This window comes from Pipistrellus kuhlii, unplaced genomic scaffold (assembly GCF_014108245.1).
Source record: "Pipistrellus kuhlii isolate mPipKuh1 unplaced genomic scaffold, mPipKuh1.p scaffold_m20_p_72, whole genome shotgun sequence".
NCBI classification, from domain to species: domain Eukaryota; kingdom Metazoa; phylum Chordata; class Mammalia; order Chiroptera; family Vespertilionidae; genus Pipistrellus; species Pipistrellus kuhlii.
In genome coordinates, this window is record NW_023425576.1 from 222,441 (window position 1) to 235,773 (window position 13,333).

Consider the following 13,333-nt stretch of genomic DNA (forward strand, 5'->3'; position numbering starts at 1 on the left):
TGTGGGTTTGAAGAGGACCAGTAGCCACTGCCCATTGTCCTACTTCCTCTTGCACATCTGTCTTCTCCAGCGGTGGGGTGGCTCTAGATGGAACACTCAAGGAGCATCTTAGCAAGCTGTGAGCACCCCAGAGGGTGACTTTATATATCACTAGAGGCCCAGTGCACAAAATTCATGCAAGGGGCTCGGCCTCACGGCCCCCGGCTGCCATCTTGGCCCTCACAGCCCTGGCCCCCGCCCCCCACTGGTCATCTGGAAGGTCAAACTGTACCAACCAGGTCACAAAAGCCAACATAGCCATGCGGGGCGGGAAGACTCTACATGGATGAGAGGGGCGTGTGTATTCGGAATGGGGTGGGTGGTGGAAGGCACAGGAGGAGAAGGGAGGAGAATGAAGGGGGGCACAAGCATTTCAGGAAGAAGAAAAGTCTATTACTCCTGCATCCTTGGCATATCCCTCGTACGAGAGGAGAGAATGCACATCTGCTGCACACGTTTATAAGGACAGCACACCTTATTCTAAACTAGAGGCCCGGTGCACAGAATTTGTGCAAGGGGCTCGGCCCTCGCAGCCCTGGCTTCGTCTGGAAGGCCATCCCTAAGGTTGTCCGGTCTAATTAGCATGCTATGCTTTTTTATAAATTTTATTATTATTATAGATGCACTCTCCAGCCACTGAAGGATGATACTTAGGGACCCAGAGGGATAATGATTTATTATGTCTTGCGGATATTGCTCTGGCAAGCGTCGAATTTGGGAGACGTAGGAAGGAACTTCCATAAAAGATAATAGGGATTTTGACCCAGGAGGGAGGGGGACAAAGGAGGTGGAAAGCAGGAAACATGTGTTTCTGATTTTTAGGGGCAGTGAGGGTGGCATAGAGTCATTATTTAAATTTTTCTGTGTCCTGGGTAACATAGAAGTCCTTCTTAAAGAATTGTCTCTCGCCAGAGTTCCAGGGGAGTCCGCTCTGGGTAGGTTACTGTGATGTGTTTTCTGCCTGAGATGCTTATATTTCTTTACATCCGCTTTGGGAAAAGCATTCTCATGTGGGATATTTCCCCCAGAGCTGATAAGTGTCACGCATCTTTCTTCCTTCTCATCTTTCCTCCCCTCCCTCCATAATAATATACACCCACGTACTGGGCTCTCTCGAACATTTCTCAGGATTCTTAGGCTTTCCGTGCTGTGAATCTCTTGAATCTTCATGAAACTCAGTGGTAATTTCGCCCTATGGAAGGGAGAGTTAATGAGAAGAAAACCAAGTTGTCAATCACTTCATGTTGAGAGTTGACGCTGTTTATTCATTTTAGGAAAAAATAGTGCAGTTGTATTTCCTCTTTTTCACGAATCGATTACTTTTCATACCCTACTACCTTGAAAAATCCCAAAACCAATGAATTAAAGGTGATTAGTTCTCTAACATTTGAGTTACGATGCCTTTTATTTCTTCTTCTTGTCTGATCGCTGTGGCTAGGACTTCAAGTCCTGTGTTGATTAAGAGTGGTGAAAGCTGACATTCTTGTCTTGTTCCTGTTCTTAAGGGGACCGCTTTTAGTTTTTGCCCAGTGAGTCTCATGTTGGCTGTAGGTTTGTCATGTATAGCCTTTATTATTGATAAGGTATGATCCCTCTATTCCCACTTTGCTGAGAGTCTTTTTCCAAAAAGGGTGCTGGTTTTTGTCTAATGCTTTTCCTGCATCTATTGATATGATCACGTGGTTTTTTTAAAAAAAAATATTTTAATTTGTGTATGTGATGCATCACGTGTATTGATTTGTGGCTGTTGTGCCAGCCTCGCATCCCTGGAATAAACTAGAGAGGAACCCTAAGATTTTCCAATAAATCAAAAATCCATAGGAGAAAAAAAAAAGCGTAGTGTTTTATATCAGAGTGTAATTTGCTATTGCACCAGGTAGGCAAGGAATCTTTAGAAAAAACAAAAAGAGCCCTGGCCTGTTTGGCTCAGTGAATAGAGCGTCCATCTGTGGACTGAAGGGTCCCAGGTTCTATTCCGGTCAAGGGCACATGCCCAGGTTGTGGGCTCCATCCCCAGTGGGGAGCGTGCAGGAGGCAGCTGACCCATGATTCTCTCTCATCATGGATGTTTCTATCTCTCTCTCCCTCTTCCTTTCTATCTGAAATTAATAAAAATATACTTAAAGAAAAAAACAAAAAGAGGAAATAAAACCAGTGGTGAGTCTATGTCACCCACCGTTCAGCACAGATCCTGATGGTGGTGTAGAGACCACCCCCAACCCCCGGGGCCAGGGCTGCAGGTTGGTTTTGGGCGTCTCCCCTGCAGACCAAGCGTGGAGGCAGCCCAGTCCCTCTTCTTCCAACGGCTCTGAGGGCGTCTCATCCACTGCCTTCCTCTCCTCTCAGTAGCCACATGGCTTCTGCTTCTTGAAATCCACCCTACAGTCCCACCCAAAGCTCGTTGACACTGGACACCGCTGGATTTGGGAAGGAAGGACTCCTGATCTGATCAACCTCCTTTGTTCTTCACGTCTCTGAGGTGGCTTCCTTCAAACTTGACGAGGCAGGTTTATGGGTGCCCGTAAAACTTTCTGGAAGCTCACAGAAATGCAGCGACCCGAAACCGGCAACGCTGATTGATGGAGTGCGGAGATGTAGAAGTTACAGTGGGAATATTCCAGTTTCTTAACCTGTTAGCCAGGGAATTCCCTTTGTAATGACGCAACCTGTAACGGGCACGTACTCTTTCACTAGGACGTGTCAGTACGTCACGCCCGGAGGACGTAGTTTCATATTATTATTTTTATTTATTTATATTCAATTAAAATAAATGATATATATATATTTTCATTTATTTATATATAAAGCACAAAGGAAAATACAGAATTACAAAAAAATAGAAAAGAATACCAACAAAAAAATGGAAACATCGAATTAAAAAATTATGAATTTTACAAATAATTATAAAGATTACAAAAAATATATACCGTCTCTCTCAGGGCGCAACATATATTTCCAGGATGTATTCATACGTCCTACCCGTTCCCGATAATTGTTTAAGTTTGACGTATTTATAGGTCCCGCTCAGTTAACAGGTTAAACACACACACACACACACACACACACACACACACACACCAGAACCTCCTGGTCGTGGTTCGTTTCTGAGCGTGGTGGGTGGCGCTCTTATTTCAATCTGATGGTGGTGAGATGATGTTTGCTGGGCCCCCAACACTCCAACCTGTGGGCTGGAACCCCCTTTTCCAGTGGACACATCAGAGCCTTTTGTTCCTCCTTTCCTCTGGCTGGCTTTGTCTCTGTCGTTGAGAGTCTCCGCTCACGCTTTCCACGGCGAGCCCTTTCACAGAACATAAACCCTTTTTGGATCAGAAAGGCCTTTAAGTTAAACAAAAGCCTTCATGGTTGGAATGACTCCGTTGTGCCAACTGCCTTTAACAGATTTTAAGAAAAATATTTGGATTTGACCGTAATGCGATTTTCCAGGAACTCTATCGCATGTTATGCTTTTAATAATGTGACTGAATGACCCTTTACGTTCGCGAGACCTTTTAAGTGGTTAGAATTTTTTAAAAAAATTCACACAGTCACCCCTTTTGAAGAGGATGATAGCCAGGATGATGTTATGCAACGAAATGCACTATAGTTTGGTGAAGAATGGGGACCGATCTTATAAATTTCCTTATGCAACAAGGGTCCCAGGTTCCATTCCGGTCAAGGGCATGTGCCTTGGTTGCGGGTGCATACCCAGTGGTGGGTGTGCAGGAGGCAGTTGATCCATGTTTCTCTCTTATCGATGTTCCTAACTCTTTATCCCTCTTCCTTCCTAGCTACTAGTAGAACCAGAGCTGAATGCAGCTCTATTTTATTTGCATCTCTCCTTTTATCTTCTATCTTTCACACATGCTCTATGGAAGAGGGACATACAAAGTTTGGGGGGGTAGAATTGGTGATAGGTAAACCTTGCTGAGATAGTTGTGAATGGGTGGACAAATCAAAGTTCAACAACGGATCATAAAGTGTAAGAGTGTGTGAAGGGGGACAGCTAGCATGTACAAGGCATGGCGACATTCCCGTAGAGACGCCATTCCCAAATGACCGAGAAATCCACATGGACAGGAGCATCCAATTCCCCTTCCCATTCATTCCACAGATCAGAACTGTTGCATGCCTGCTGCCTGCCAGCGGATGCTTTAGGCCCTGGCCAACAAAGCAGAGGAGTGGGTAAATAAGAGGGAGAGGAGAGGAGGGACCACATCTGTCCTCTTGAGAGACTGGAAGTCTGAGACTCCCTGCAGATCTGAGCTATCTGCGGTGATTCTATCAGAGCCGTTTTAAAAGCAGACTCCAGACACGCCATTCCACCGGGAGACGGTGCAGAGAGCAGTGGGATTCCTGCTCAGTGTAGAGCTGAGGATGCTAATCAGGACAGCAGCTCAGTGAGGGGAAAGATGCCTGGCAGAGATCGGAATGGCCATCACTCAACATACCAAGCTCCCTGACAAGCATCTTCTCCTGGACGAGGACAGGGGGTGAGATGAGGTTGCCCAGAAAGAACCTGAGAGTTCTTCTGGGTCCAAAATTCCTCTTGGTTCCCCTTGTACACGGGGAAGTCTACCCTAAGAAGAGGGGGAAAGATGGAAGCGATAGAAAAAGATGGCTTTTGCTTGTGTTTATATGAAGAATACAGTTTATAGGAGTGGGCCAAGGACATTTCTAAAAGGAGCCAGAATGCAATTTGAAATATAATCTCCCCTCGTTTAAAAATAGGTTGTTTTCTCTTATCTGCCGTATCTTCCATTGTTTAAATGTTGCTGAGTAAACACGCAGACCTGCAGACTGGCCCATTGGAGAAGACTTGGTCATGGTTAGTCTGTGATCCATCTCTGCTTCCCTAACCAGTGGCCTCCCCCTTTAAGGCACCGGGCCCATTAGGTGGCCTTCCACCGGCTGCTGATGCAGTTCTGACGGCTGCATCAGTGGGTAATAATGACTATGATGATGACAGGAAACAGCACATGCCAGGCACAGTACTGGGACATGTTCCATCTCTTCACTGATTCGATCCTCATAACAACGCTGAGAGCCAGGCCCCGGGCTCTCCCTTCTCCTGATAAGACGGAGGCTCAGAGATTGTGTACCTTGACCAGGTGACACTCTGTGGAAGTGACCGAACTGGAGTCACAGACTCTTAAAAAAAAAAAAAAAAAAAAAAAAAAAAATATATATATATATATATATATATATATATATATATATATATATTTACTGATCTCAGAGAGGAAAGGAGAGGGAGAGAGAGAAACATCAGCGATGAGAGAGAGTCATGGATTGGCTGCCTCCTGAACGCCCCCCACTGGGGCTTGAGCCTGCCACCTGGGCATGTGCCCTGAGTGGGAATCAAACCCTGACCTCCTGGTTCCTAGGTTGATGCTCAACCACTGAGCCACGCCGGCCAGGCTGGAGTCATCAGCTTTTACGAATGTCTTGTGTATAAACTTGTCATGTCAGCATCTGGTGGTTCCAACACACACGTGTGGGACATATGCCCGTCATGGTGGCTGATGGGCCGCTCTAGCTTTGGCTCCTGAGCTTTTGAGGTGGTTTTGATGCTCCATCGACAGCGCCCTAAACAGCGTGTCTCTGATTGCAGCCTGTGAGGTGGAGGCGGGGAAGGTGTACCAGGTGTCCTCCGAGGAGCACATCCAGCCCTTCAAGGAGAACATGGAGCAGTTCATCGTCCAAGGTACGGGGCGGGGGTGGGGGGTGGGGGGGGAAGAGGCGGAAGTGGGCTTGAGGGTTCTCCCTCGTCAGCAGAGGACAAGGAGGCGTGAACAAAACACGCGCTGGTTTCAAAGAGATCGACACCCCAGAGAAACACACTGTGTTCGACCGTTTGTCATCCTGTGGGGAGGGGCACATGTGCTCAGCATGCTGATGAATGATGCTTATGGATGAATGATGAGTGATGTTCATTGTTATCATTGTTCTTTCATGATGAGGAATACAATAAATATTGGTGAAATAGCTCACGTTTTTGAAGACTTTAAAATTGTCACTTTTTTTTTGAATTGGTTTCAGAGAGAAAGGAAGGGAGAGACTGAGATAGAAACATCCATCCTGAGAGAGAATCATGGATCGGTTGCCTCCTGCACGCCCCCTACAGGGGATGGAGCCCACAACCCGGGCCTGTGCCCTGACCGAGAATGGAACTGAGACCTCCTGGTCAACGCTCAGCCACTGGGCCACGCTGGCCGGGCTTATACTTTTTTTTGATAGAAAATCAGATATCCTTCTGTGTTTTTGCTAGGATTGTGACCTCAGTCCATCCTGGTGTTAATTTGGTTTGTCAAAATATTGCATCCAAAAGCAAAGTATATGGATGCTTTTCGGATCTTCAAAACATGACATGCAATTTTTAAAATAAAGGATGTCCACATTTCTCTGGACACTTAACACCTTTGTGTTTTTCAAGGAGCTTAAAAAACCCCCAATATTATCACACTGGCTTTTCCTAAATTCCTTTGAGTGAAGCAGGGATGACACATTTCAGAAGACGTGAAAGAAACAATTAGTTTAAAGAGGAAAAAAATGTGTTAAAAGTCTCCCTGTTGGAAGTCACAAGTATTTCCATGCCTTCGCTACTCAAAACCTTTCATGCTTGGCACATGCCATCTCTTCTGGAGATCGGATTTGGGACATGTCATGCTTGGGGCAGTTCTTGCTGTTGCAGGAATTCTCGTAGAGGCTGACATGGCTTGAGGCCGGGGCCTCACACTGCTGTATCCTCTATTAAGCTATGGTTTTTATTCATTGTTTAAGTGTCATTATCGATGACTGACAGTGAATGAGGCATGCTGGAATTTGATTAAACATGAAGAACAGCTTTTTTTCTTTTCTTTTTAAGATAGGAAAAGACTATTCAATCATTTAATAAAATCATGATGCCCAAAAGAAAACATGAAACATGAAATGGGATATGAAAGAGATTCATAAATCAGAGTGGTCTGTCATCTCCAGATTTTCGGGTCCTCATGACTTGGGGTGGAAAACCTATTCCTTGATTCCCAAATAGTCCTCTGGCTGAAATCATAGTGGAGGACCCTGTACGCTTGCTTGCTCCATTCTTGATGGTGAATAAAAATGAGCCTTGCTTTTTCCGTTCAATGCGGTTTTTAGGATCAAGAACGTGTAATTTTAGAAAACTATGTAGGGAAAAAGTATGGAATGTTGTTGTTGTTGTTTGCGGGAAGAAAGGAGCCCTAATGCTATGATTCATTAAAAAAAAAAAAAATCGTCAAACAATTTGCTGGATTTCACATCTAACATGTTGGCAAGTGTCACCCATAGAGTTGTTCACATTATTTATGGTTTGTTATCTAACTAGAGGCCCAGTGCATGAATTCCTACATGGGTGAGGTCTCAACCAGTGATTGATGCCTATCAGGGGGCCAGCCAGCTTGGGGGAGAAATCCCAAGAGGTTGGCCGGTTGCCCCCCTTCCCCATTGGGGCTGATCAGGGGCCAGCCAGCTGCGGGGGGCGGGGAGGGGGGAGAGAAGGGAGTGGGGCCATGGGGGGTTGGCCAGCAGGGAAAGGATGTGGGGGGGAACCATGAGAAGTTGGCTGTGAGAGCGCACTGACCACCAGAAGGCAGCTCCTGCATTGTTATAAAATTCAGGTATAAAATGGGGATGTAAGTCTTTCTTAGTATTACTTTCCTCTATTGGAACCACGTTTATATTTCATTTCTATCCCTCTAGAAATAATCTATGCATATGAGCCTATAATATGTCCATGTAAATTTATATCTACACTAAGAAAAGAGTAACATGCTAATTGACTGTACCTTCGCAATGCCCACCAGCCAGTCAGGAGTGAGTATGCAAATTAACCCGACAAAGATGGCGGGTTATTTTGCATACACAAGTGTCGCGTGGCTGGGGGCGGGGTGGGACGTAAGCGTAATGCACCACTCGGCCGCTCTGGGCCTCTAGGCAGTGTGGGAAGGTGGAAAGATGGCTCCAGCCAGCAGCCAGGGGAAGGAAAGTCCATTCTTGCATGAGTCTTCATTCATCAGGCCTCTAGTTTATATATATTTTGCTAGTGAATACAGTCTCTATATGTTGATTTTCCCCCTTTTTCATTTTTATTAGGAAATAGTTTATATTTATGTACATTTTATATTTTTATATGTATCATCTTTATAAAATGTAAAAATATATATGAAATTACTGTATCTGTATACAACCTACAATTTTGTATGTTATATATTCATTTTATGTATAACACAAAAATAAATATATTTTATTATTCTTGTACTCTCATGGTTTGCTGCAACTATATATATTCGATAACGTTGCCACACACATTGAATTAGCGAATACTGAGCCATTGCTCCCAGTTACAAATACAGGGTTAGGTTTCTACAAGCCTCTGGCCACGTTTTGGTTTGATCAGCACGCTACCCTATGCGTGCTCATGTTTGAAGACACCGCGTTTAGTGTATATTGTTGATTCATTAACGTGGAACTCACCGCTGGCAGTGCTGTCCCTCACACCCGCCTGGGGCGCATCTGACACGTGGATTTTTCCCCGTGAGGCCCATCCGGGCCTTCTTGCTCTCTGTACCCCGGACAGCTCTGTGGCCACTCAAGCAACGGAAAGGACAAAAACAGCACAAAGTGTCACAATAGACTGTGAAGATGATTTACAGCCTGGGCGCCGAAATAAGAAGCGAGAGCCTCGCCTTGATGAGCAGCAGCTGGCGAAGTGTGGGCCGGGCAACTCAGCTTTTCCACTGCACATGCCCGTGGTGACCACAAAAGCTCTAGAAGGATGGATTTTGGAATTACCATGCACCTCAGTGATTCTACAATCAAACGTGTAGGATCCATGGGAACGGAGGATCCAATGCACCCTTGAAAGGCATACGCGTTATAGATAATGTAAAGAAGGTCCAAGATGTAGGTACCTATTTAACCTAAATGGGATCTAAAGAATTGATAATGGCGTGAATAGCCACGTACTCTCCACTCAAGGAGCAGACCTGGATCAGCATGTCCAACTCTTCCATGGATCCTTCCCAATGTTGTGCCTGCGTTCTCTCAGACATGACCGCTAATGGGAATGTCGAGTGTATCATTTGCGTACGTCTTATTTTTTTTTAATGATTTCACCCATTCATCCATTCCCCTCCCCACTCCTTTGTCAACCATCAGCTTGGCCTCTAGATCTGAGGGTCTGCTTCTGTTTTGTTTTGTTTTTGATTCTACATATAAGGGAAGACATATGGTATTTGTCTTCATCTGAGAGAGAGGAAAGAAGAGATTTGTGAGAGAGAAATATTGATCGATTGCCTCCTATATATACCTTCTTGGGAATCAAACCTGAAACCTTTTGGTATATGGGATGATGCTTCCAACCACTGAACCACACCGGCTAGGACTCTGTCCATTTGGTGTTAAATTGTATGAGTACCTTAGATATTTTGGATATTACCCCCTTGTCAGATATGTTATTTGTGAATATCTTTTTCATTCAGTGGTTTGTCTTTTTGTTTTGTTGATGGTTTCTTTTCTTGTCTTTGTCTGATTTTGGTATGAGGGTGATATTGGCTTCATAGAATTAGTTCAGAAACAATTCTTCCTCTTTTTTTTAAAATAATTTAAGAACTATAGATATTGATTCTTTATTATTTATTGGTAGAATTCACTTGTCAAGGTGTCTGGTTTTAGTGGTTGGGAGTTTTTTGATGACGGTTTCAATTTCTTTGTTAGTATTTTCGCTTTCTTTCTGGTTCAGCGTTGGGATGCTGTTGAGTTTGTCGGCATATCGTTGTTCATAGTATTCTTTAACGGTTCTCTGTATTTCTGTGGTGTCCGTTGTCACATCTCTTCTTTCATTCATGATTGTATTTATTTGGGCTCTCGTTTCTTCTTGATGAGCTTGGCTAAAGGTTTGTCGATTTTGTTTATCTTTTCAAAGGACCAGCTCTTGTTTTCATTGATCTTTTGAACATCTCTATTTTATTTCCTTCCTCTCTGATCTTTATGCTTTCTCTTTATAGGTTTGCCAGAAATATAAATTGTAAACATTTTATTAGTTTTGTTAAGTTTATGAACTTTGGGTAAGTGGAATGGTAACTGTACTCTCCTGTGACTAGCTTTTATCTCCGTTGCATATTATTCTTGAGATTCTTTCATGTTAGTGCATATGCCTGTATTTGGTTAATATTGATTTCATTGGAGGTATATGCTACACCACAATTTATTTCTCCCGTTTTTTCCTTTTGTTAGCTAAAAGGAAAAATGCTTTAGGCCTGGGGTCCACGCATATTCTCTTTTTTAGTACTAACCTAGGAGAACAAAAATTTGCTGGGTTATAAGGCTTATCCACTGAACTTAATTTATGTTTATTATAACCAGTACCATCTTCTTTGCTCACCATTCCTTCATGTTATGCCTTCCTTCTGAGATGGTTTTGCTTCTTTTGAAAGAACACTCTTTAAAAGTTCCCTGGTCTGAAACTCTGGCTTGAAAACCCTATTTTTTAAAAATTTTTTGGTTTGTGTGGAAATCTCCATCGCACCTGTTTTGGGAGATAGGTTTGCTGCTGATAAAACTCTGGGTTGCAAGTTAATTCCTTCCCGCATTCTGGATGCCGTGATGTCTTACCTCCCTTCACTGCCTGGGCAGCTCTGCCCCCATTCCATTTTTAGTTTCTAAACTAAATTTATTCGCAGACTCTGTTTTTTCTCCCCCTCCCCTCCTATTTCTGTTTCTATTATTTGTTTGGGCTCAACATCAGAGGGCCCTGCCACCGAGAACTGTTTTAACGTGAGTTGGGGTCTCCCTCACTGTGGATGGAGGCTCAGGGCGGTGTGATCGCCCACGTGGGGTGCTGGATCCTAAAGGGGAGAGGGTCTCGTCTCCCACCCAGGGCCATGGCGGAGAAGGACACCGTCCTTAGCGTCGCTTCTTGTGGGTGCGTGGGGGTGCCCTTTGGGTTTCCAAGGACAGCCTTGGGTGGTAGGGCCGAGGGTGTCCCCGAGGCAGTGCTCACACCTTTTGAAGTCTTGCTCCTGATTGTTTGGACTGTTTCAGAGAATGTTCTCTATTTCCTAGCCAACTCAGTCATGCATTGCATTTTATTTTAATCCAGTACCTCAAAGCCCTTGGTTTTAAAACTATTTGATGTCGCGTTCTTGGTATGGTTGGAAATAGAGGCCTCTCTTGGGTATTACTCTCTTTTTTTTTCAATTAAAATAGCTTCAAGGTAATTTTGTATCAGCGCATGGTTCTTAACGGTTTTGTAGTATTCCATTGGAAAAAGGTAGCAACATTAACTTGTTCATTGCTTTGCTTGTTATTTTTTCTTTTGAAAACCCTTATTTAAGCTCATCTTGGGATTAATAAGGTGTGCTAGCTGTTGCTTAGAAAAGGAAAAGGGAATGAGTTGCCCTGAATGTGTCTTTATTTTTATGCTGCATAAAATAAAATGTTTCCATGAGACATTTGCTTAGCCTACAGGTGGGGTCATATATAGGATGTTGGTATGATTTGATGTAAAAAATTAGGTAAACACTTGCCCCCAATAGCCTTTTTACAAGGGATTGTCTATAGTAGGGGTGTCGAACTCAATCAGAGAAGGGGCCAAAATCTAAAATCCAGCCTAAATCGCGGGCCGAATGGTTTACTGAACAGTCATAAGCTGTCATTGTGATGGAAACGCAGCGGAGTGCAGTGATGACAGTGCGGTGCGGGCCACATTGCAAGGCCTGGCGGGACGGATTTGGCCCGAGGGCCTTGTGTTTGACACATGTGGTCTACAGAACGTAAAACCCATGCGTATATGTGTTTTCCCATGTTTCTCACTTTGAGTATAAAATGAAGATTTAGTCCAGCCAGCATGGGTCAGTTGGTTGAGCATCAGCCTATGAGCCAGGAGGTCACGGTTCGATTCCTGGTCAAGGGCACATGCCCAGGTTGTGGGCTCGATCCCCTATGGGGTATGTGCAGGAGGCAGCCGATCCATGATTCCCTCTCATCATTGAACCTTTTAGGAATCAACCTTTATTTGTTTGATTACTTTTTGTTTCCATCTGTTGATTTATTTTTAAGGCGAGGGCCTAAGATTTCCTTTCTGGCCCAATTCTACAGGCGACCTTTGGCAAGGACAGTCTGATGCCCCTGACTATGCAGCTGGTTTAAACTAGCATTCTCATGATTCTGTTTCAGCACGTTGGCATTTTTTAATATATGTTTTTACTTTAAAAAAATATATTTTATTGATATTTTACAGAGAGGAAGAGAGAGAGATAGAGAGTTAGAAACATCAACGAGAGAGAATCATCGATCAGCTGTCTCCTGCACATCCCCCACTGGGGATGTGCCCGCAACCAAGGTACATGCCCTTGACCGGAATCGAAACTGAACCTTTCAGTCCGCAGGCCGACGCTCTCTATTCACTGAGCCACACCGGTTTAGGCAGCACATAGGCATTTTAGTATGTCTTCCCCAACAGCAGTATTAGGTTTCCTCCCCCAAACCTCTATCCCTGCAAATATTTTCTGCTGGTTGCTGCCCTACTAAGTGACTATTTTGACCCAGCCATTAGTGCCTGCAGCCACTGGGCTGGCTCCGGCCTCTTTGGCAAGATTAAATATTCCTGCTGAACGTGTTCCAAGGTTACATATTCCTGCTGAACTTGGACTGTGAGTGAGCAGAGGCCCCAAGGATGCCCTTGCATGAGCGAGCGCCCCATAGTCCCAGGTAATTGGAGACAGAGTTGGTTTTGACTCATATCAGATGGAAGGCTGCTCAGAACCCTTTCATCTGCTTGTCGGAGCCCTCCATCTCTCCGCTGTTGTTCTTTTTTAATGTAAAGCGCTAACTAGTTTTTGTTTATAATTATCTATGAATGTGCACTTCGGCTGCTTTCAAGTGCGGCCAGGATGGCTTATTTTTTAGACCCAGGCAACGCCTTCCTTCTGAGTCACTGGAAGTTGTCATTGGATTGCAGATCTATTGCTTCGGGTTCAGAGGGTTTGGTCACTCAGCCTCTTTGGACCATGAACTAGAAACCAAGTGAATGTTTAAGTCCTTTATACGTATCCAGGCAGGGAATGAATATCCGAATTTCTTTTGCTATCTTTTTTCCTCCCTTCCTTTCTTTCCTTTTCTAAGTCTATTTTTATTGATTTCAGAGAGGAAGGGAGAAGGAGAGAGAGAGAGAAACATCAATGAGGAGAGAGAATCATCTATCAGCTGCCTCCTGCACACCTCCTACTATGGATGTGCCTGCAGCCAAGGTACATGCTCTTGACCGGAATTGAAC

The 13,333-nt window shown here is 44.2% G+C and overlaps 1 protein-coding gene across 1 annotated transcript in view; it reads left to right on the top strand.

Annotated features, from left to right (window-relative positions):
- Positions 1-13,333, top strand: part of FMN2 (formin 2) — an 83,254-nt gene that overhangs the window by 49,000 nt on the left and 20,921 nt on the right. Inside the window, exon 15 of the mRNA XM_045576024.1 lies at positions 5,651-5,743. Within this exon, the coding sequence (XP_045431980.1) occupies positions 5,651-5,743 (93 nt within the window). The remainder of the gene's footprint in view (positions 1-5,650; positions 5,744-13,333) is intronic.